The 22,263-nt window shown below is 38.8% G+C and overlaps 3 protein-coding genes and 1 non-coding gene across 4 annotated transcripts; 2 read left to right on the forward strand and 2 right to left on the reverse strand.

Moving 5' to 3' along the window:
* Positions 1 to 102: 102 nt before the first annotated feature.
* Positions 103 to 175, reverse strand: TRNAK-CUU (transfer RNA lysine (anticodon CUU)). The gene has a single exon. It is a non-coding gene; the product is annotated as a tRNA-Lys (tRNA).
* Positions 176 to 1,842: 1,667 nt separating this feature from the next.
* LOC141623542 (uncharacterized) lies at positions 1,843 to 3,959 on the forward strand. Its single transcript, XM_074439642.1, has 2 exons — positions 1,843 to 3,422; positions 3,473 to 3,959. Exons 1-2 carry the CDS (start codon positions 1,843 to 1,845, stop codon positions 3,957 to 3,959), a joined length of 2,067 nt encoding a protein of 688 aa, XP_074295743.1.
* Positions 3,960 to 10,190: 6,231 nt separating this feature from the next.
* On the forward strand, positions 10,191 to 11,762 carry LOC141623552 (berberine bridge enzyme-like 8). The gene has a single exon (XM_074439650.1). It carries the CDS (start codon positions 10,191 to 10,193, stop codon positions 11,760 to 11,762), a length of 1,572 nt encoding a protein of 523 aa, XP_074295751.1.
* Positions 11,763 to 12,341: 579 nt separating this feature from the next.
* LOC141622703 (protein PHYTOCHROME-DEPENDENT LATE-FLOWERING-like) lies at positions 12,342 to 21,559 on the reverse strand. The gene is made up of 13 exons (XM_074438712.1): positions 21,226 to 21,559; positions 20,278 to 20,347; positions 19,947 to 20,011; positions 19,751 to 19,834; positions 19,580 to 19,660; positions 17,409 to 17,570; positions 17,196 to 17,294; positions 16,574 to 16,742; positions 15,274 to 16,213; positions 14,613 to 14,821; positions 14,386 to 14,528; positions 14,072 to 14,110; positions 12,342 to 13,968 (listed from the first exon to the last, which is right to left on the reverse strand). The coding sequence occupies exons 1-13, from the start codon at positions 21,361 to 21,363 to the stop codon at positions 12,607 to 12,609; spliced, it is 3,561 nt and encodes a 1,186-aa protein (XP_074294813.1). The 5' UTR covers positions 21,364 to 21,559; the 3' UTR covers positions 12,342 to 12,606.
* Positions 21,560 to 22,263: the final 704 nt, after the last annotated feature.

Here is a 22,263-nt window from a genome sequence, read left to right on the forward strand (position 1 = left end):
GCTTGGTCTTCTTTTGTTTCTTTCAAACAGTAAATAATTCTGATCTATGGTAAAATAGAGAATAGTATGTTAAAAAGAGAAGGGTTAAAAAAAATTTAAATACGCCCACCGTGGGGCTCGAACCCACGACCACAAGGTTAAGAGCCTTGCGCTCTACCAACTGAGCTAGACGGGCTTGTTGTTAATAACTGTAGAAAGGTTATATATATCTACTTGTCCATTATTGAAGCATATTTGATTGGTTAGAGTTCAATTTATCAAGTGATATTCTAACATGTGCCCTTAGAGCACATGTTAATAAGTTAATTAGAGAAAGTTTGTTGAGAATAGTTCACTAATTATGATAAATGTGAGTTTGTACTTTGTACATCTAGGGGGCTGCGAAACGTCGTCGACGTTTTATAACAAATCGTCGACGCATTTCATAAAAAAGACGCCTCCTACCCTTCCTCTTCCTCTCTCTACCCAATTCTCTCCCAAGCCAAAAAAAAAAAAAAAAAAAAAAAAAAAAAAAACGATGTTCTAACTCGACATCAACAAACCAACAACACGACAAATCGACATCAACAAAACAACGATTCAATGTCAAACAACGAGCAATCCACATCAAATGCTAACAACGAATCTGAGGTACGTAATTACACAATCTATTTTCATTTCAATCGATTTAGTATGATAATTGAATTAGATTTTAAGTTGATATATTGAATTACATGTTAAGTTGTAGTCGTGTATATGGATGAATGTAACAAACAATTACAAGTTAAGTCGTCTTAGAACTAGGATGAATGTAACAAACACGCCCAAACCCGTCGAAAATATTTGTAGTCGTCAATTAGGACGTTGAAATTCAAAGTCCCTCATGGAGAGGGACGTGTAGATTCAAAGTCCTCAATGGAGAGGGACGTGGAGTTTCAATGTCCCTCATGGAGTAGGACGTGGACATTCAAAGTCCGTCATGGACAGAGACTTTGAATTTCAATGTCCACCATGGACAGACTTTGAAACTCAAAGTCCATGCATGGTTTGGACGTGTACTATTCACGTCCATGCATGGTTTGGACGTTGATTCTTCACGTCTGTCATGGTGAGGGACTTTGAGTTTCAAAGTCCGCTCTGGTTGGACTATGAAATTGTTTTTTCTTCATTTTATTTACTTTTTTTCGTAAGTTTAGTAATTTTATCATATTTTAGCATGTAATCATTATTAATTTTGTGTTTTAACAGGATTCATTTGAGGATTTTGGTGGAAACGATGTTAATTACAACCACCTATTTGAGACGGTTACATGTTTTGCGAGTCGGGATGAGGCGTTTGAGTGGGCTCAAAAAATAGCTTTTGATAACGGGTTTGCCTTAATAAAAGCATCAAATGGGGCAAAAAATCGTAAACAACCCGAGTTGCTAGGCTCTTACTTTCGTTGTTCAAGGTACGACCGAACTAGAAAGAAGATCGATCCCGATATTCCCGAGAAGCCTAAGAAGAAAGGGACACCTAAGTGTGAGTGTTTGTTTCGGGTTCGAGCCGTTCGTAACCAAGGGCTAATGATATAAATGGAAAGGAGTTGATTGTTTGGAACATTTTGACCTCAGAGAAAGGTGGATATCACAACCACGAAGTAACAAAGTACAAAGACGGTCATAGGCATTTTCTTTGGTTTGAATGCCGAAGAGAAAGAGTTCGTGAGGCAACAAGTCCGGGCGTCGATTCCCCCGAAAGATATTAAAAATGGTCTTCATCAAAGAACTCCCGATAAACCCCAACCTACAAGCACCCAAATTTATAGCGCGGTTAACAAGTTTCGGCGTGAAGTTAGAGGAACACGCAATACCGCTCGACAAATGTTGGTTGTAGCCGTTGCTTCTAATTTTGTGGAATGGCACAAAACAGATTCCGAGACAAAGGAGCTTACTCATGTTTTTATGGCTCATCCGGAAGCGGTTAAACTGTTCCGTGCTTATCCACATGTGGTTCTTATTGACTCGACATACAAGACAAATAAATACAAAATTGCTCTTGTTGAGGTTGTTGGTGTAACACCGTGTGGTTCTTCCTTCTTAATTGCTACGGTGCTCCTTCCGTCAGAGTCGGAAGACGATTATGGGTGGATGTTGTTGAGATTAGGGGAGCTACTAAGTTGTACGGGTTCATCTATTTCTGCCTTTGTCACTGATCGGGAGATGGGTTTGATCGCCGCTCTTGAGTCCCTTCATCCGAGTACTCCTCACCTTTTGTGTCGTTGGCACATTAACCGTGCTATGGAGAAACAAGCACTCTCAAAGCAGAATTTGATGTGGTACAAAGATATCATTTTGCACAATCCAGAAAGCGGTTGGGACCGCGTGATCAATGCATCCACCATTGATGAGTTTAGGAGCGCTTGGGAATGTTTTAGTGAAAAGTGGGAAGAGATGACGCTTTACGTGATCAGTACATGGGGTAAATACAGGAAGAAGTTCGTGAACTGCTATACAAACCAATACTTTCATCTCGGAAACACTGCAACTTCCCGAGTAGAGTCCGCCCATTCACTTTTAAAAGCTTGGTTGAAGAGTAATAACCTAAACCTTGACACAATGTGGTTCCGTATTCATTCCATGCTTGAAGCGCAACACTCGAAGATTAGATATGAGCTGGAGGTTTCGAGGAGTAGGCCGCGAAATGGAGATCGTGTATTTTCATTGTTGCAAGGAAATGTGTCTATCAATGCCATTGAGATAATGGAAGCAGAGATTAAGAGAGGGATAGAGCTCGGGAATGTGTTGGAAGAGCATTGTGGATGTGTGCTAAGGGTTACTCATGGATTACCTTGTGCTTGTGCATTGATCCAGTTGCAAAGAACGGGTAAGAGGGTCCATCTTGAAGATGTTCACGCTTTTTGGAGGACCTTGGAGTACGACAATGTTGGTGTACCACCCAAGACCGATGATGATGAGTTGGAGAAGCTGTTTGAAGAAGCTAGAGCTTGTGACCCGGCGAAGAAACGGGTAATCATTGAAAAATTGCGAGATGGTCTTTACCCGGAAGACGAGGAAGTTAAACCACCTCATGTTAGAGAAAACCCCAAAGGGAGACCGAGGGGTTCTACTACCCGGAACAAGTCGGGATTTGAGCACGCAAGGAAGAAGGCTGCGAAAGTTTCTACTCCTGCGACGACATCTGTTCAACATACGGTGGGTGATTTTGATCAAGGACCGGCTGGTGCACCGTTGGAGTTCGGCTACACTAAGGGATTTTTGTCAACTTGGAATAAAAAGTATGCGGTCCCTAAAGAAGTACAGGAGTTCTTTGATGGTTGGGTAGATGTCGGTAATGATGGTCATTGTGGTTATCGGGTGGTCTCGCATGCTGCGCGGGGTCGGGAAAATGACCATTTAGTCATGAGAGAGTGGGGTATTCGGGAGATTAAGGCATACGAGTTGTACAGGGATTTTTTGCTGATAGTTGTGTGTTGCCTACGGGTCTTACCAGATACGAGGAGGCATTGAGACGGATGGAGTTTACTAGCAGTGGTGGATGTGGGCCTAACCATTGGATGTACGGGGAATATTTGTTTGTCTTTGCATCGTTGTTTAACTGGACTATTTGTGTCATCTCCCAGCATGAATTTGGAGAATCTCGTACTTGGCATTGTTGCACATACTTACCCCTAAGGCCCACAGCCCAAGTGACGAGGCCATATGGTGTTTTGTGGATCGTTAATTACCATCTCCATTGGATGAGATTGCATTGTCGAGTACCAGAGACAGATGCACCGATGCCCCCGATCGATCCTTTCTGGCTAGGGTTAAGAGACCCTTTGGTTGCACCATATGCTGATTTGTACAAGACAAACATCGAGAAATGGCATACGTTGATGGGAACTACACCTAAAGTTTATGGCAGAAGACGGCGTTCCACACCAACTAACGAAGAAACTGCAAGGAAATTAAACTTTGATAATGCATTTAAAGTTTGATTATGTAATAATTTAAAATATGCTCTACTGTTATAACAATCATATTACTAATTATGAAATTACTGGAATTCAAAATAACCGTTAGAAGAGCCTATAACCGTTATAATTCAAAATTACCGTTATAATTCAAAATTACCGTTATAATTCAAAATAACCGTTATAATTCAAAATTACCGTTATAATTCAAAATAACCATTATAATTCAAAATTACCGTTACAATTCAAAATAACTGTTATAATTCAAAATTACCGTTACAATTCAAAATAACCGTTATCATTCAAAATTACCGTTAAAATTCAAATGTTACCGTTATAATTCAAAATAACCGTTATAATTCAAATATTACCGTTACAATAAAAAAATAGCCGTTACAATTAATAGCTTATAAATAGGCCATTCTATGTGCCACTACAATCACAACATCCTCAATCACAACATCCAATCCTATTCACTCACTACAATAATAAAATGGTTCTCACAAATGCTCAAAAAACCAGAGTTTATCAAATAAGAATCGATCTAATTGTTCAAAATTTACCAATTCTAATTGAGCGTCTTGAATCTGTGGTTCCCAGTGCCCTTTGTATGGCACATGCTTGAAGAGCCTCCAATTGGTAGCCTTTGTATAATTTTACAAGGAAACCGAGAAGATGTGCTAACTCCAGCGATTCTGAGATGAGGTTGTCTCGATGAAGCATTAACCGAGAAGATGTGGGAGTTTCGCAGTTAAGAAGCGATGTCTTTACATATTTTGAGCGTATCCTCACCGTGATCGATTACCCAAGACTATCGGACTTATGTCTTTGGTAGAGTCGGGCAATGAATTCTTTATCTCTACTTGAATGATTTGTTGACTGAATATATGTCTACCCAACCTGAAGAAATTGAGGTTCATGATCATGAAGAAGATAAGGAATCGTCGTCTTCATCATCGGAAGATAATTAAGTTCGATAGTTATTTAATTATGTTATGTTTTAAATAATAATCGTTTATGGCATGGGTTTGAGTTTGGGGTTTAGGGTTTGGGTTTGGGGTTTAGGGTTTGGGGTTTGGGGTTTAGGGTTTAGGGTTTAGGGTTTAGGGTTTGGGGTTTGGGGTTTGGGGTTTAGGGTTTGGGGTTTGGGATTTTATCTTATTAAGTCTTGTGTCTGTATCATGTCTGTTAAATTGTATCGTGTTTTAATTAAGTGTTGGATTGCGTTTTAATTAAAGTTGTATTTTAATTAAGTTTTAAGTACTTTCGTTCATTTCAATGCATAACCTTAAAAACACTAAAATGTTCACACAATGAAAATATTCATACATAACGAAAGAGAATAAAAATATCCATACGCAACACAAATAAAAATATCCGTACATAAAAATAAAAATCTACACTACGGGGTAAGCTCATCATCATCATCATCATCATCATCATCCCCAGCATCATCCTCGGCATGGTCCTCGGCTCTGAAGAACGGCTCCATCTTATCCACCAATCTCCGCGCATATTGCCACTTCCTCTCCTTGGTAGGCTGTCTATAAATCTGTGAGAAATGACGACTAAGAGCTCGGGATACCTCGGGCTCCTCGCTCATAGGAAGAGAGCGAAACGGAGTACGGCGTGCAGGGGGGTAGAAGTGTGGGTGAGAAATATTCCTATACCAAGACATGTATCGCGTATCACACTGAAAAGGCATCAAAGCCCGGTCAAACCGCTCTCTCAAAACTATCTCGACATCACTCAAACCCCACTCCAAATCAGGAGAATCACCATAAGACAACCTATAGCCCAAGGCCGGCTTAGCCGGACGATAGTCAATGATCGGGAACCGCATAGAGTTCGGGATAACTTTGAACATACCCGTCTTGTGGAGACACCTATCAGTGGTACGGCTCTACTATATCCAAAAACCTAATCAACCCCGAGTAGAGAGAAATACCGCAAGTCTGTGAGGACTAACGCCATAAGGGAGCCACGTCACGTGCTCCGCCCTAAGCCCGTCCAACCTCTGCCTGTGCTGCTCTAACAACCGAACATCTCCCCTAAACCTAGGAAGCCGTGACCAAGCCTCGACAAGTGGTCTCCCCTCGACATAATATCCGTAGTGTGGTCGGAACATGGGAAAGTACTCATATATCCAAGCCTGAAGTAACGGTAGACAACCGCTAACACCCTGACCCTCCCTACGCGAAGCCATCCCCAACTGTCGATACAAGTAGGCCAATGTCGCGGCCCCCAAGCATACGTGCCGATATCACTCAACTGATCAAACAACGGCAACATACGGGCAATAACCCTATCACTAGTCTTGTCCGTAAACAAAGTCTGTCCTACCAATACCATCATGTAAGCCCTCAGCGAGTCATGCTGGTTACCCGTCTCCGCAAGCTCTATCAACTTCTTAACCGTCAGTCCACCACCCTTGTACAACGGTGGTTTCACCTCTTTCAGAGGCAATCCAAATAAAGCGGTCACCTTCCCCTTCATACCGATCTCCTCCCTCGTAGGACCGTCCTCCATAACCCTCATGCCATCCACCCGTATCCCAAGGATCTTCTCAACATCATGCAACAAGATAGTAATCTCACCAAACGGCATATGAAAAGTGTTGGTGTCGGGCTGCCACCTCTCTACAAAAGCGCTAATGAGGTTCTCGTCCAAACCGGTCATCAAAGAATGCCTCAAATGACCAAGGCCACTCCTACTAACTCTCTCCATAACACCGTCACGGACCTTTATCTTACTTATCTTCTCTAAAGCACCCGGTCTCTCGTAACACGTGATCCACGATCTCATTCCCTGACCGGTCCAACTACCATAAGCTACGTGGCCACCAAAGCTACGTAGGACGCTAAGGACACTCAGACCACCCTCAACCCAGGACCGTAAGACGCCAAGAATTATCCGAGTCTTTGTCTTCTTCCTCCCCGTGCTACTAGATGAACCGTCACCAAGCGGCACATATCGACCTCTACCATCCCGTACCACCTTCTTAGGTGGTAGTACATGACCTCCTCGTCAAGAAAACGAGAGTCATCGTCCTCCTCTTCCTCCTCCTCCTCCTCCTCCTCCTCCTCCTCCTCCTCATCATCATCATCATCATCTTGCTCAACCACATGGTCAAAATGCTCTTCCTCCTCAACATCAGAATCGGCTAATGGCTGCCTAAAAAACGCACTCGGAAAATCCATCTTGGTCATAACGGGCTCGGGAGTAGCGTCGGGAGTAGGGTCAACAGAAGGGCGTATTTCGATGCCCTTACCCCTACCCCTACCCCGACCACGACGAGGAGCTAACGGTAAAGGGATACGCCGCTTAGAGCTCGTTACTCTTCGATCTTTAAATACGACCTAGTGAAGTCATAATGTAATCTCATTTGTTCGACATCCGCATTTACGAGATTAAAAAGTTAGTTAAATAAAATAAAAACAAGTTTTCATAAAAAAATAACATAAAATTAACAACTTCTAATAAAAAATAAATATAAATTTAACGATTATAAGTAATATACACAACTTCTAAAACAAGAAAAATAAAAATTGCACATTAAAATAAAAATTATTAACTTTAAATACAAAATAAATACAAATTACACATTTAAATACAAAATTAACAAGTTTTAATTTAAAAAAATATAAATTACACATTAAAATTACTTTAAATACAAATAAATTCAAAATAACACAAAACTAACAACTTCTAATAAAAATTAAATATAAATTTAACCATTATAAATAAAATACACAACTTCTAAAACAAGAAAAATAAAAATTGCACATTAAAATTGAAAATATACGGTTTAAACGAAATAAAAAGGTCTTAACCATGGATGGACATTGAAATTCAAAGTCCGACCATGGCTAGGACATTGAATTTCAACGTCCATCACCATGTAGGACGTTAAAACTCAACGTCCATGACCTTGTTGGACGGGTGGTTTCTACGTCCATCCACGACAGACGTGCAAAAGCTACGTCCTTGGCCAATGAAGACGGTGAAATTCAACGTCCTTACCAAGCATGGACGTTGAATTGCAACGTCCCTTCCCCTACCAGACGTAGAGTTTCTACGTCCCTACTCCTACCAGGCGTTTCATTTCAACGTCCCTGCCTATCATACTCCCGTTTTCTTGACAAACCCCATTGTTACCCAACAAATACCCGGTTGCAAATGGATAACAAACAACAGTAACAACAACAACAACAACAACAACAACAACAACAACAACAACAACAACAACAACAACAACAACAACAACAACAACAACAACAACAATAATAAGCATGGAATTGAAACGAGAATAAGGAAATTGAAACGAGAATGAAGAAGAATAAGGAGATTGAAACGAGAATTCATTCAAATCAACACAAACATACATTACTAGCCTAATTATAATCAAATTATACAACTAAATCTAAACTAATTTAAAAAAAAAAAACGACTTACTTGATTGAAACGAGGGAGGTGCTGCGGTGGTTGGTGGAGGTGCTGCCGTCGTCTGTGGTGTTGCTGCGGTGGTGGTGGAGGTGTTGTGGTGGTTGCGGTGGTGATGCAATGGCGGTGGCGGCGTTGTATGGGAGAGTTAGAGAGTGAAAGACGGGAGAGTTAGAGAGTGAAAGAGAGAATTGGAGTATTGAAAGAGAGAGAGAGTAAGGGTATGGGCGTCTTTTTTTTAAAAACCGTCGACGATTCGTTATAAAACGTCGGCGACGTTTTGCAACCGGGTACATCTATTAAAAACGACTACATTTATTAAATGACGAAATTCGTGAAACTATAAGTACATAAGAGTAGGGGTGGTAACGAGCCGAGCCGAGCCCGAGCTTAGCCTTGCTCGGCTTGTGCTCATAAAGTAAAACTCGAGTTCGAGCCGATCTTAAACTTACCTGATCTTGAAAAAAATTGTGCTCGTTATCAAGCTTGCGAGCTTTAATTTAATGCGAGCTCGAGCCAAACTCGAACTCAACTCGAGCTTATATATAATTGTTGAATTGTCGTTTTTTCTCTCTTGATATGTTCAATCACAAGGCTCGAAAGTTTTATATACAAATATTGGAAAATCAATAAGACATTTTTTATATGTGTGATACACATATATAATTATGACAAAATATTTTATAAAATATGAGTAATATCTTATCTAATTACATAAGTTCGGGCCGCTCACGAGCTTTTCGAGCCGAGCCAACATTTGCTCGGCTTGACTCGTTAAGCTCTCGAGCCGAGCCCGAACAGAGCTTTGACCGAGCCGAACTCGAGTTGTGCGAGCTGTCTCGTCTCATTAACAGGCTTACATAAGAGTAACCTAAAATAAATAACTGATATTCAAATGGACACAATTGTATCAGGAGATCACTAAAACTTTAGAGAGACGGTCTCTCAATAAGTTATTGAGAGACCACTTTTGTTGTATCCTTTTATTGTTATTTGTGACTCGAAATGTTTCTTTTATTTGGTACTTATTTTCATAATAATCGTACCTATTTTATCATATATTGTAACCATTTTTATTAGTACCTCATTTTATAGCATGCGTACCTATTTTATTTCTTTTTGTACCATTTTTAATTAATTTGTATTTGGCATCTCAATAAGTTTATTGAGAAATCGTTTCTCAGGAGACCTATTCAAAAGAGATCACGGTATATTGCTATATATACCATAATCAAAATAATATCAGGATTATAGAATAAGTTATATGGAGTATTATTTTACTAATATGGGGAAAAAATATGATTATGATTATGATAATATAATATGACTTATTAGTAACATTATTCTGATATTATTCTGATTACGGTATAGTGTCTCCTAAAAAACTTAACTATGCTAAAATCATTTCTAAAATCATAGATTCAACTTTCGAAGATATTGATATCGCTCAAACAAAGCAAAATATTTCAAAACATCCCACATACAATACAATATACAATATTCTTTAATTAGGAACAATGCATCTTCTGACCATACTATATCACTATCGTGAGTTATTGTCTTCCCTAAATAATTTGGCACATTTCACTAATTGCAATAAAAAACTAACGCCCCAAAAGAAGGAAGTTTTATATTCTTGTACGTAAATTATTAATTATATTTACTTAATATAATTAAAAAAATTGATTTCTAGCTACGTTATTTTTCAAATCTAACGTTCAAATTAATTACATAATTAAATTATATAGCATTATAAATAGACACATAAAATTCACATAATTTCATAAACCATCTTACTTTCATCCTTAAACAATGGAGTCACAATATCTATACCTCACAACTCTACTACTCCTAATCTTCTCATTTATTTCGAATGTCGCTTCGAATCCATTATACGTCGATGGCTTCCTACGTTGCCTTCCGTCTCATGCAAAGTCGTCAATCGACCGAGCAATCTACCATCCCAACACTCCCGCATTTTCAAAGGTTCTTCAAGCCTACATTCACAATGAAAGATTCAACAAAACAACCACCCCAAAACCGCTACTAATTATTGCCGCTCAGGACGAGACTCACGTCCAAGCCACGGTCATTTGCGCTAAGGAAAGTCACATCGATATTAGGATAAGAAGTGGCGGTCACGACTACGAAGGCTTATCGTACACGTCCAAGAATCCATTTATATTGCTCGATATGTTCAATCTTCGAGCTATTGATATCGATTTGGCTAGCGAGACCGTATGGGCTCAAGCCGGTGCAATCCTTGGCGAACTTTACTATAAAATTGCCAACGTTAGTAAAAAACATGCGTTTCCTTCGGGTGTGTGCCCTTCAATTGGCTTAGGTGGTCACATTAGTGGAGGCGGATACGGAAATTTGATTAGGAAATACGGTATTTCCGCGGATCATGTCATCGATGCAAGAGTTGTGACCGCGGACGGTGACATTCTTGATAAACGAACCATGGGAGAGGACCTATTTTGGGCCATTCGAGGAGGCGGAGCTGCTAGTTTCGCGGTAGTCCTTGCGTGGAAACTTAAATTAGTACGTGTTCCCGAGACTGTCACGGTTTTCAACGTCGCCAAGACCTTAGAAGAAGGCGCGACCGACGTCGTCCTCCAATGGCAAGATTTCGCCCCTAATGCTAAAAAAGATCTTTTCATTAGGATAGAACCTCATGTTGTAAACGGTACTACGGCCGGATCGAAGACGATTGCAGTCAAATTCATCGGTATGTATCTAGGCAGTGCTAAAAAGCTAGCGAAATACTTGAAAAAATCATTCCCATTGTTGGGCTTGCAAGTAAAGGACGGCATCGAAATACCGTGGATCAAGTCGGTCCAATATTGGTTCGGTATACCTCTCGATGTTCCAACCGAGGCAATCTTAAGTCGGGTGCCTAGCGTCAAGTACTTCGCGAAATTCAGGTCCGATTACGTGCAAAAACCGATTTCTAGAGCCGGGTACGAAGCGATTTGGAAGAAAATGATCGAATTGGACGTAATGTACATGCAATTCAATCCATATGGAGGAAGAATGGCCGAGATTCCGGACTATGAGCTCCCGTTCCCTCATCGAGCAGGGAATCTATTCAAGATTCAGTACAACGGAGTATGGTTCGTTGATGGACTCGCGGACCAGTTTATGAATGCGTCTCGAGAATTGTACGATACAATGGAACCTTTCGTGTCGAAACACCCGAGAGAACATTTCTTGAACTATAGGGACATCGATGTGGGCACGAACGACAAGGAGAATATCGAGTTTGCGAAATCCTACTTCAAGGATAATTTGCCACGGTTGTTGGCGACTAAGGCTCAAGTCGATCCAGACAATTTCTTCAGATATGAGCAGAGTATTCCTGTTCTTGATTCACCTCAGTAAACATAATCATTTATGATAATATGATTCAAAATTGTAATAATGTGAGTGTTTGTTTAGCTTACATTTTGGAATGAGTAAATTGTCATTGATCTCAATTTCTCATAGATGATCTTTATTTAACACATTGATGCATCTCAATTTTACATGGTTACGATGATGATAATAACAAGCGAAAATTGGAAAAAAATGGATTAATATTGTATGAGACGGTCTCATTTTGTGTATATGCCAACGGCTTTATCCAAGATAACCGTTGGTTCATTCACTAAGAGATTGCTACTCCTTAGGCACTCAATTGCCTTAAACCACGACAAAAATAAGAAAATAAGAAATCGTTCTAATCATGATACTCAGTCCGATTCAATTGCCTTAAACCACGACAAAAATAAGAAATCGTTCTAATCATGATACTCCGTCCGATTCTGACAAAACAGATTGCTACTCCTTAGGCACTATGCTTTGTCTTATCTACCCCACATTAGTAATACAATCGCAAGCTTGCAACGGATATGCCCGTCAGAAATGAGAATTTGTGGTAAAAATAAGAAGGCAACAATAGTACAATACACACAATGAATCTTTTTGTTGCAGCATATAAATTCTCCAAAATCCAATAAAACAAAGGTTATACTCCATAGAACATTTTTTTACAGCTGAAGTGAAAATCTTCCTTATTCTTTAGAAATTGAGTACAATTAACCTATTTATTTTACTCTTACACTGAAAATAATTTACAGTTACAAATATTTAATCCATACAAATTAGCAAAGCAAATTACTCACTTGGTATAGGTAGCAGCTGTAGACTTTGACTAAGTATTGCCATATTGGTGATAGAACTGCCTTTATTCACTCCCAGCAAGTCCATTGGTGTTCGTTATGCTCCCGACGGAGCCCAATGTCTGAGAGCTTAAAGCGGGGCTGGCTGGACAACCTTCTGGATTACCGGCACTCATTGGATGCACAGGTCCAGAACTTAACGGTGGGCTCATTGGAGTCCGCTGCCCCATTTGCTGGGGGCTGGCCTGTTGTTGGGGTGTAAATTGTTGGTTCATTTGCTGCGGGATTCCCATCATTGATGACGAGCTGACCTGTTGGGGTGACAGCACGCCCTGAAGCTGCGACGTGGATTCTTGTTGGGGTAAAGCCTGCTGACGTGATTGTGACTGTTGCTGTTGCATTTGTTGCAGTTGCTGCAACTGTTGCTGGCTTAATTGAGCATTAATGCCTGGCATCAAATTTGGCATGCCCATTTGGCCCATAGCAGTCCGTTGCATCTGGCCCATGTTTCCTCGGTTAAGTGACTGGCTTAACATGGAGAGCCCACCAGCCCCTGGCTGCTGCATCTGTCGGGCTGCCCCAGGCATGCCAGTGATACCAGATTGAGTTCCGGGCAACATGCCTCGGTTATGCATCATTTTCAATTTCTGAGCAGCAGCTAACGCCTGAGGGTTCAAGGTCCCAGCTCGAAGGTGCTGGCTTATGATGTTAGCCTGACTAAGCCCCATCGTATTCTGACCCATGTTTCCTCCCATACCAGACATGGGAGCCATTGCCGCTGACATCCCAGCTGTGCTCATTCCTTTTGCCCCTCCCATTCCCATAACATTACTCAAACCACCAAGGCCCATGTTGTTTCCCATGCCCATACCAGTCCCAAGGCCCATCATCATTCTCCTCTGCATTTGGGCCGACTGCAACTGCGACTGCTGACCAGGCTGCTGCAACATTTGTAAAGACGGTGACGGCTTATAGCCCATCTGATTACCCATCGGCAAGTTCGATCCTGGCCCAAACGCATTCAATTGAGGCATCGAATTGTTCGGCTGCATCAGTGGGGACCGCTGGAACTGAGATTGCACTTGCTGCATCATAGATGGTTGGTTCTGAAGCTGTGATTGCTGATGTGGCAGGTGTTGCTGAAGTGGCTGTTGTGGGTCCATCTGCTGTGGTCTTGCTGGCATTGTGACCCCTGACATTTGTCCCGCGGACATCTGTGAATTTCCAGGAGGGTGCATCCCAGCAGTAGAGTTAAGAGAGTTAGAAACTGTGGGCTTGCTCTCAATGGGTTCAGAATACTGCTGTGTGTCAACTGTAGAATTATTAGGAGTCCCTCCAGAAGCATTAGGTTGACTGTTTGAGGGAGCATTCGAGCGAGGTGGTCTAGGTTGGACTACTTCTTCTATGACATATCCCTCGCGAATAACCTACAGAGAGTAATCCTTGTCAACGCGGTAATAAGATATTAAATATCAAGCAACTGTATCATATACGGACCCTTCAAATTTCGCTAGTCCCTAAATTACATACCAAAGTACAAAACTGTGCTGCAAGCAGGTCTGCCCATTGCTGCAATAAGATTTTAAAAGAGAACAAGGTTAGTATAAAAGAGGCTTGGAGAAGTTATCAACAACTAGCAAATACCGCCTCCAATCAACTGAATTCGCTGTGTTTGCTTTTGGGCAGAAGGATTACGAAATGATGAAAGGAGCCAAAAACTCTCACGTTTTGAGGTTTACTTATTTTTTGCCGAAAGTGAAAATGTATAAAGCTGACTTGAATGTCCAAAAGAGGAATATATACTGAATCATATAGAGGGAATATTAAAATGCAAAGAGGCTCACAGTATTAGGCAATGTAGGCAGGTAATCTTCGGCATTCAGATAATCTCCGTCACTCAGGTCTCCATAATGCATTGCGACAGTACCATCGGTTGGCTTCTCTGACAAGATCATTCTTGTTCTAACTGGCGCAGGAAGCATATTGCCTACAAAAAGTAGCCCAATTTGTCACATAAAAATGAGAACTACAGTCTTAATGCAAGAGTTGTTTGTAATAACATGAGACAAACCTTGCATTGCAGGCTGTAAATTTACAACCCTTATCTTGCATACATTCACATGGCCACCAACCAGTGACTTCGACATTTCTCTTGAATCATCAACATTTTCATTATTAGATGCACCGGCAAGGCAACCCAAGAGTTCCCGTGCAGAAAAGGCACGAGGTTTCCTTGGAAAATCATCGGCTTTGTTCTTCTTTTTACAGTTCAACTGATGCCTGAATCGAGAAACCAGCCGTGAGTCAATAATAATTTTAACAAAGAAACACAGAGATGCCCGCTAGTCTCTACAGCAGAAAGAGTGACAAACTGACAATTGACAACCAGCTTTGTTGTCAAAATGCGCAAGTGAATTAATAAAAAAGGCAACAAACTTAAGCTTTAAGTTTTGAACTTTTATGTGTATCGGCAATTGATAAGGTGATTTCTGGCTAACTAAATTTACAAGTTCCAATCATAATAAATATCATTAAGTTGACTATGACTTTATCATGAGCATGTTAGTCTTGGAGGTAGGGTCAATCCTCCATTTTATGACATCATACCAAACTGAGTCAATATCATGACTTCAAAATTCATAGACAGATGATAGCAAGTGCATATATACATATGAAAAGTAGAACGAAAATACGTAAGTATGCAAGCAAAACGAAGTAAATTAGTTTCCTACCTCATAGCAACCACCTCAATCTTGGCAAATCGCTCAAGCATATTCCGCTCAGTAAATTGTGGGGAGCTAATGGAAGGGTTAGATACATTCATTGGACCGCCACCCATAGTATTTACACTGACAGGTGAACCAACTCCACTTATTGCAGGGTTTTTTGGCAAAGAATTCGTTCTTTTCTTTGCAGCACCTTGCGCCTGATGCTGTAGGTGATGTATGGTATCATTAGCACTAGATGTCACCGACGAAGCCCGGCCTGCTCCTTTAACCGGACCCACTCCTGATTTTTCTCTTAGCACTTGTCCAAGAGAAGCAGGGGACCCACACGAAATATCAGCAGAGCGTGCGGATAATGGAGATTGAGCCACAGCACCAGCAGATAGACGAGGACTTTGAATCGGTTTCCTCTTTGAAAACTGTTCGTCCTTCTGATTTTGTTTTTCCATTTGCTGGCTGAGATTATTCCAGCCTGGTTGACTATAAGCAGGCCTCATTAGTGGATTTTGAAACCTTTGCTGAACCCGTTGGTCCATCTGGCTACCTTCTGCCTCCATATGTACATCAGTTTTCATCATGTTGGGTTCCACCTTCTCCAGTTTCACGCCATCCGGGTTTGCCATTCCCTCACCAACAAGCTGAGGATACTGAGCTCCTCTTGCATTCTGATGGTGATGCAACATTTGATTCCTCCATTGTACTTCTGACCCTTGGAACCTGTCCATAGATGGTCCTTGACCACTAGGTCCAAGCCCGGCCTGCTTGTTAAAAATTGAGTACGGTGACAACTGCCCTTCTTGACTTGCCACCTTGGCAGTGGCTGTAGAATTCATATTCTCTGCATATGAAATTGGCATATCCTGAAAAGCAAGTGATGCTCCAGGTGGCAGATTATGACCTTGCACAGGATCATGCATAGTCCTTTGAGTTCTTTGGTTTGCTGGACCTGCTTGGAAATTAAACACATGAGAAGAAGTTCTATCACGGGAAAAAAAAAAAATATCCGCCCTACATTTATATAGTGCCTAGTTAACTTAGATGATCAAACATCTCTAACTTTAACCGATATTTTTTCACAATATATGATTTACAAAAATGATCATATGAAAATACTTAATTCGATAAATCCAATGTGATAAATTTTACTCTACATATATTTGCATAAATTGATGGTCAGAGTTAACATCAGTTTGTCACCAAAGTCAGCTGGGGACAGTATAATGGGATAGAGGAAGTTGAGGGTTCTTCCTCTCGAACCTAATAGAGCAATAGACCTAATAGAGTAATAGGTTACTAGGATCAATACCTTGGGTATACATATTATCTTGGGCATGTTGTGACATCACATCATAGCTTGAGCTAGGGGGCTGAGCTATGCAGATTTTCTTTCCATTTGGCCGATTATTTGATGTCACTGTAACTTCTGGAATTTGTCGTAGTCTTCTCTTTCGTGCTCCAACTAAGTCTAAATTAACCTGAAAGGTAATGATAACTGTTGAGATATGTGCCGATATGTTAAGATATCGACATATCATAATTTGGGAATAAGGTATATTGAAATATATCGATAATATTGTGATTATCTAGCATAAGACATATTCGGTTACCGATATTAAGAGATCTTTGGTAGTACTATATATACATCGTAATTGTAATAGTTAGAGACACGAACAATAATAATACATGGGTTTTTCTAATATGTGCCCTTAGGGCACATGTTAATAAGTTAATTAGAGAAAATTTGTTGAGAATAAATCATGAAAAATAGATGTACAAACTCACATTTATCATAATTAGTAAAATATTCTCAACAAACTTTCTCTAATTAACTTATTAACATGTGTTAGAAAATCCGATAATACAATTGCGTTCATGATATTTCTCCCTCTCAATTTCTAATAATAACTATAACTACTATGAACGCCTACCTTCAAGGACGCTGGATTTTGGCAAAGCCTGTCCAATCTAGGAACGGGATCCAGACAAAGCTTTGGCTGTAATGCATTTAGTATCCGTGATTCCACTTCCTGCATCCACAAACAAATAACAAATGCGCCATAAGACTCGAAGACTCGTACATGTGAAGCTGCATACGCAGAAACTCATTTTAGATTGTTCCTAAATTCTGATTAATTTCTTACCATCAAATTTCCATAAGTCCAAGAATCATCAGCCATTAAGGAAATATCCTTAACTACATTCTCTAAGGACATCTTCAGAGACACTTTGTTGATAGTTCCCAACTCGTTAGGATAAGAGATATCAGACCCAGGATCGGAAATACATTTTCGATAGTCACGAACCTGAAAATCTCAAAATCATAAAACAGAACTTTAAAATCCTTGACTTTTTAGATGGTTACATCTGCTAATTTCAAATAAATCATAAACATGACATCGACATGCTTTAGAAAAAAATCCAACTATTACAACCAGAACATACAATAGTCGTCTGCAAAAAATAACATCCTAATTTAACTCCAAATCCACTCAGAAAGCACCAAAAAGATTGTCTATAAGAACATAACACTAACTTTTAAAACCACGGATACTGCTACTCCCACCTCTTATTATACTCCGTAAATATGCAGTTCAATAAAAAAGTAAGCAAGTTAGTTTAAAGTGTTGCCTTTAATAGAACACTATAATAAAAAGTCGTGTTAAAGTAGATCTCTTTGGTAACTGCTGGATGGGAGATGAAAATGCTTTCCCAGAAAAACTTCTTCCTGCCAAGGTTACATGCCTCTTTTAGAGGGTGTTCCAAACATATGTTGTAAGTCATGTTTCGAGAAATCCATGACTGAGTGCATTGCATTTGTAGATCGTCTATATTCTACAATAAAGGGTGGTGAGGAATGACTTTGGGCTAGAACTACTTAATATTGCTCACCAAAACTCTCAAGGTTTTTTATTTTTTAAACGAAATGTGTGCCCTAAGGGCACAGGATAGTAATTTCATAGGCATAGAAAAACCAACTAATATTTAGTTATCTTACCTCATTTATTTTAACTGCCTCTCTCCTTGCTTATTCTCTCTAAGTCAACCAGTATCTCCTATTCTTGTTCCTTTTCTAAATTCTCCCCATATTGAAACGGCCAAACCTATCACTCTTTACCAATGAATTTTCTTACAGCTCTTCGTTTACTTACTACTTCGATCAAGCCTGCATAGCGATATATAAAGCAAACCGAAAAACGCTCATATTTTCTATGGATCCTACATGCCTATGACAACATTAAAATAATTGATGTCAGATTACCTACTAATAGAGCATGCCTCCATTCAAACTCTTACGATAAGTTTACCCAACAGAGTTGATACAACCCCTTTCTAGGATTTCGCTGCAAGAGTGAATCCTGGAATAGGGGATAAATGGAGGCAATGGGGTCGTCAGTGTTCGGAGGATAGGCGGAGAAGATGTAAGAATGTTAGGCATGAATAATTACGAATGTCGTAGTACATTTTGTCATCCTCCATTAAAATGAATTATGTAGAGTACATCAATTACTTGAAGAAGGTAGGAAGGTATTATCACGTTAAGAGGAGATTGAGGAGATGGACAGAGTGAAAAGAGAAGAGTTTTATGAAGAAAAATATTACTACGTTGGCATGGGAAAAATTAACTGAGAGAGGAAAATAAACGAATAAGGCTAAATTTTAAACTTGATCCCTCCTTTCACAATATATGTTGTTTCACTTTTCATTTGTCTTCAATATCTCTCAAATTTCATGAATAAATATAGTGAAATCTATACTCTAAATAATGCTATAAGTTTAATAAAAAAAATTTGAAGTACAGAGTAGTTTTTTTTTTTTTTTTTTTTTTTTTTTTTTTTTTTTTTTTTTTGTAAAAAAGTCAAAGGCTTACCTCAAAAAGCGAAAACATGTATTGTGAAAAGGAGGGAGTTCAATATTAAAAGGAAATTATTAAAGGTATGAGATTTAATATGTGTCCAGGGAAACTATTATCATGTGCCCTTCGATACGTGATAGAAAACCCATTTTTCAAAGCTATTATGTTAAGAGTGAAAGATACTGCTATCTCCTGAGTCCTCAGTCCGGACCAGTTATTTGACATAGTATGAAACAAATCCAATTGATCATCAGCTGAACAACTGACTACAAATTTGATCAAACAAAAAGCTAAAAATCGACTTACTAACATCAATGACAGTAACATGAGACTGGCAAGATGCAACTCGGGACTAACAAAACCTTTCTGATATAACAAGTGCTTCATTGATGTCTTTAACACAGCAAATCTAAAATAGCAGTATAAAAAAAATATTTAAATGGAATGACAGTAACTTACCTCGCACGTTACTGTGCCTTCAACAAACTTGCATGGAATATCATCCAGAATACCACCAGGCAACCGACCGGACTCAATGGCCTCCAGAAAGATGAAAAAATAAAAATCAATATTACTTCGGATCACAGAACTTTAAATAAGGTGGGCAGTCAAGTACAGAAGGCAACATACTGCAAAAAGACCTTCTGAAGTCCGGTCATATGGACGTAAAAGCTTCAAACCATCTTGAAAGGCAGGATGTTGTGTGTTCTCATTCTGAAACGCCAGCAATAAATAATTTTCAGTATCTGGCAAGGGTTCTATAGTCTATACTTCTATATTATTCTTAACAACAGATTAAGGCAACATCATATGTATACACACAAACCTCTAAGGTCTTTACGATAGAATATCCATCCAGGTAGAGATTCAAAATGAAGGAAACTTCATCTTCTGAAGCCACCGAGTCAAAAAAAGAAATCAGATACATGGACATATAACATGCCAAAGAACTTGGACAACAACAAAATGTTAATTCCAAATTGACTGAGGGTCGGGAAACATGAAATATCATTTAAAATCTCAATTACAGGTAAAAAAAAAAAACACTTCGTAAAAGAAAGGAAAACAAAAAAGGAAAGTCAAAGACAGCAGGCTGAAAAACGATAATCCAAATAAATTAGGACAAGTAGGGAAAAAATCACTTATTAGCCTCCTACCTCCAGAACTGTGATCTCTTCCAACCGATATAGATGAGCTTGTAAGACCAACTGCTTCTTCATTTTTTCCCTGCATTTTTTTCAGGATTACAGATTATGTGGTGCAAATCCAGGGCCAGTAAATACTTATCTAGTTCTCTTCCTCTACCACGTATGCCACATTCTCATCAAATTAGGAACTAGATAATACAATTCTAAAGCTCATTTAGAGCTAAGTATAACAATCTAAACTTCACCATACCCATACTCGAACGTGCATAGAAACAATTCTGACATACCATATAGATTAACCTCAATATAATACTCCGTAGTACAATACCATTCCCACATTGAAAATCAGTCATATTAAGCATTCCAAATCCAACCAGCAAACATAATTCAAGGAGGGAAAAAAGAATCAATACAAAAATGAAAGCTTGAATTTTTCTTTTTTCTTCGTGTCAATAGCTTAATTACCAGTGCCGTAATGACTCCCACAAATTGCAGGATAAAGGGGGTCGGATGTACACAAAAAAGGTTGCTGCTAAATGACCCAAGATGAAAATAAATTGTGCCGGGACATCGAAAGACCGCTACTTCACAATAGAGAGAAGCGCAAAAATATTAATGACAAAGTCTAATAAACAAGTCTATCCGAAAATCTTACAGCTTTTGAAAGCTGAAATCATACACAAAATTAAGCATACCTTAAACATAGATCCCATTAGCATAAACACAACAATTTCTAAACCTAAATCTCAATCATAAACCCTAAAATTCACAAATTTTCACACCCACTTTGCTCAATTTCTTATTCCAACTAATTAACAAAAATGCACAGCAAAAAATTAAAAACCCACATTCAAAATGACGAATATAACCCAAAATAAACTGAAATTCTCAAACAATTGCATTCACAAAATAGAAGAATTAATGATAAAAACGTGAGAAAAATAAGTGAAACATTACCTGGGATTCATTATTTGAAACAAGCTGAAAACTTTCAGAAGAAATCTCAGAAGATTCATTGAATTTTGTTGATTCAGTTATCGGAGGTTTGAACTTGCACTTCGTTCCTCTTTTAGAAATTTGGAATGAAACACCCATTACAGAAAATTGGGTAGTTTGTGGAATTTCATAAAGATTTAGGGATTCCAAATAATTGGGAATTTAATGGGTAATATTGATTGATTAGAGAACAATGAGGTTATGAAATGTATATGCTCATGTAATTGTAAATTAGCATGTGATGATGAACTAAGAGGAAGTAGTATGTGAAAATATTAAAAATTATGCTTAATTTGATTAAGTAATGATTAAGAACTAAATTAGCTTCTAAAATGAAATTAAATTAGGAATTTATTATATAACTACGCCTAAATTGATTTCATTAATGTTTGATTTAAGTTTTTCTTTCCTTTTTTGATACCTTAATAATAACTACAATCATAAGGGTTGTATTTATCATTTTCCAGATTAAGTAATAAATAATTGTGAAAAAGGTGTTATCGAGATAAATTTACCGGGATAGGATTTATATAGGTAAGTTCGAGTTTATGATGATTGAGTTTTTATAAAAAAGACGTCACTTGATGTAGTATGTTTTATTGTTTGTAAATCAGATATGTTTAAGAATCGATACATCGCATTCTTTATATTGACGACTCCTTTTTTTTTTGGTGTTAAGGAAGCCTAAAAGACAATTTTGATGCTGACGGGTTCCGTGCAGTTTAGTGGAAACTTATATACACGTTATGTCAATTTGGTTATCCTGAGTCATTTTATATCTCTTAGAGAGATTGCAGTGCGAATTTCAGAACATTTAATTCCGGAGCCCAGTTGATCCGTAAACCATTGATAATAACCTTCAAAATCAGCGGTTTTCGGCGATATTTCAATTACGGAAAGATTTTTTTCTTAATACCGATCTATAGAGCTATTATACGTTTTAATGACATCCATATGTTTAAAAGCCTTTTAAAAACAATATCGAATGCATAATAAACT

This window comes from Silene latifolia, chromosome X (assembly GCF_048544455.1).
Source record: "Silene latifolia isolate original U9 population chromosome X, ASM4854445v1, whole genome shotgun sequence".
NCBI classification, from domain to species: Eukaryota; Viridiplantae; Streptophyta; class Magnoliopsida; order Caryophyllales; family Caryophyllaceae; genus Silene; species Silene latifolia.

Bases quoted from the DNA above. Each gene is read 5' to 3' on its own strand.
- LOC141623552 (XM_074439650.1), top strand. From the start codon at position 10,191: ATGGAGTCACAATATCTATACCTCACAACTCTACTACTCCTAATCTTC.
- LOC141622703 (XM_074438712.1), bottom strand. From the start codon at position 21,363: ATGGGTGTTTCATTCCAAATTTCTAAAAGAGGAACGAAGTGCAAGTTC. The intron at 19,835-19,946 runs GTTTGTGTGTAT...CTGGCGTTTCAG, and splicing joins CTATCGTAAAGACCTTAGAG to AATGAGAACACACAACATCC. The intron at 13,969-14,071 runs GTATGTAATTTA...TACTCTCTGTAG, and splicing joins CAGCACAGTTTTGTACTTTG to GTTATTCGCGAGGGATATGT.
- LOC141623542 (XM_074439642.1), top strand. From the start codon at position 1,843: ATGTTGGTTGTAGCCGTTGCTTCTAATTTTGTGGAATGGCACAAAACA. The intron at 3,423-3,472 runs GTACAGGGATTT...GGGTCTTACCAG, and splicing joins GAGATTAAGGCATACGAGTT to ATACGAGGAGGCATTGAGAC.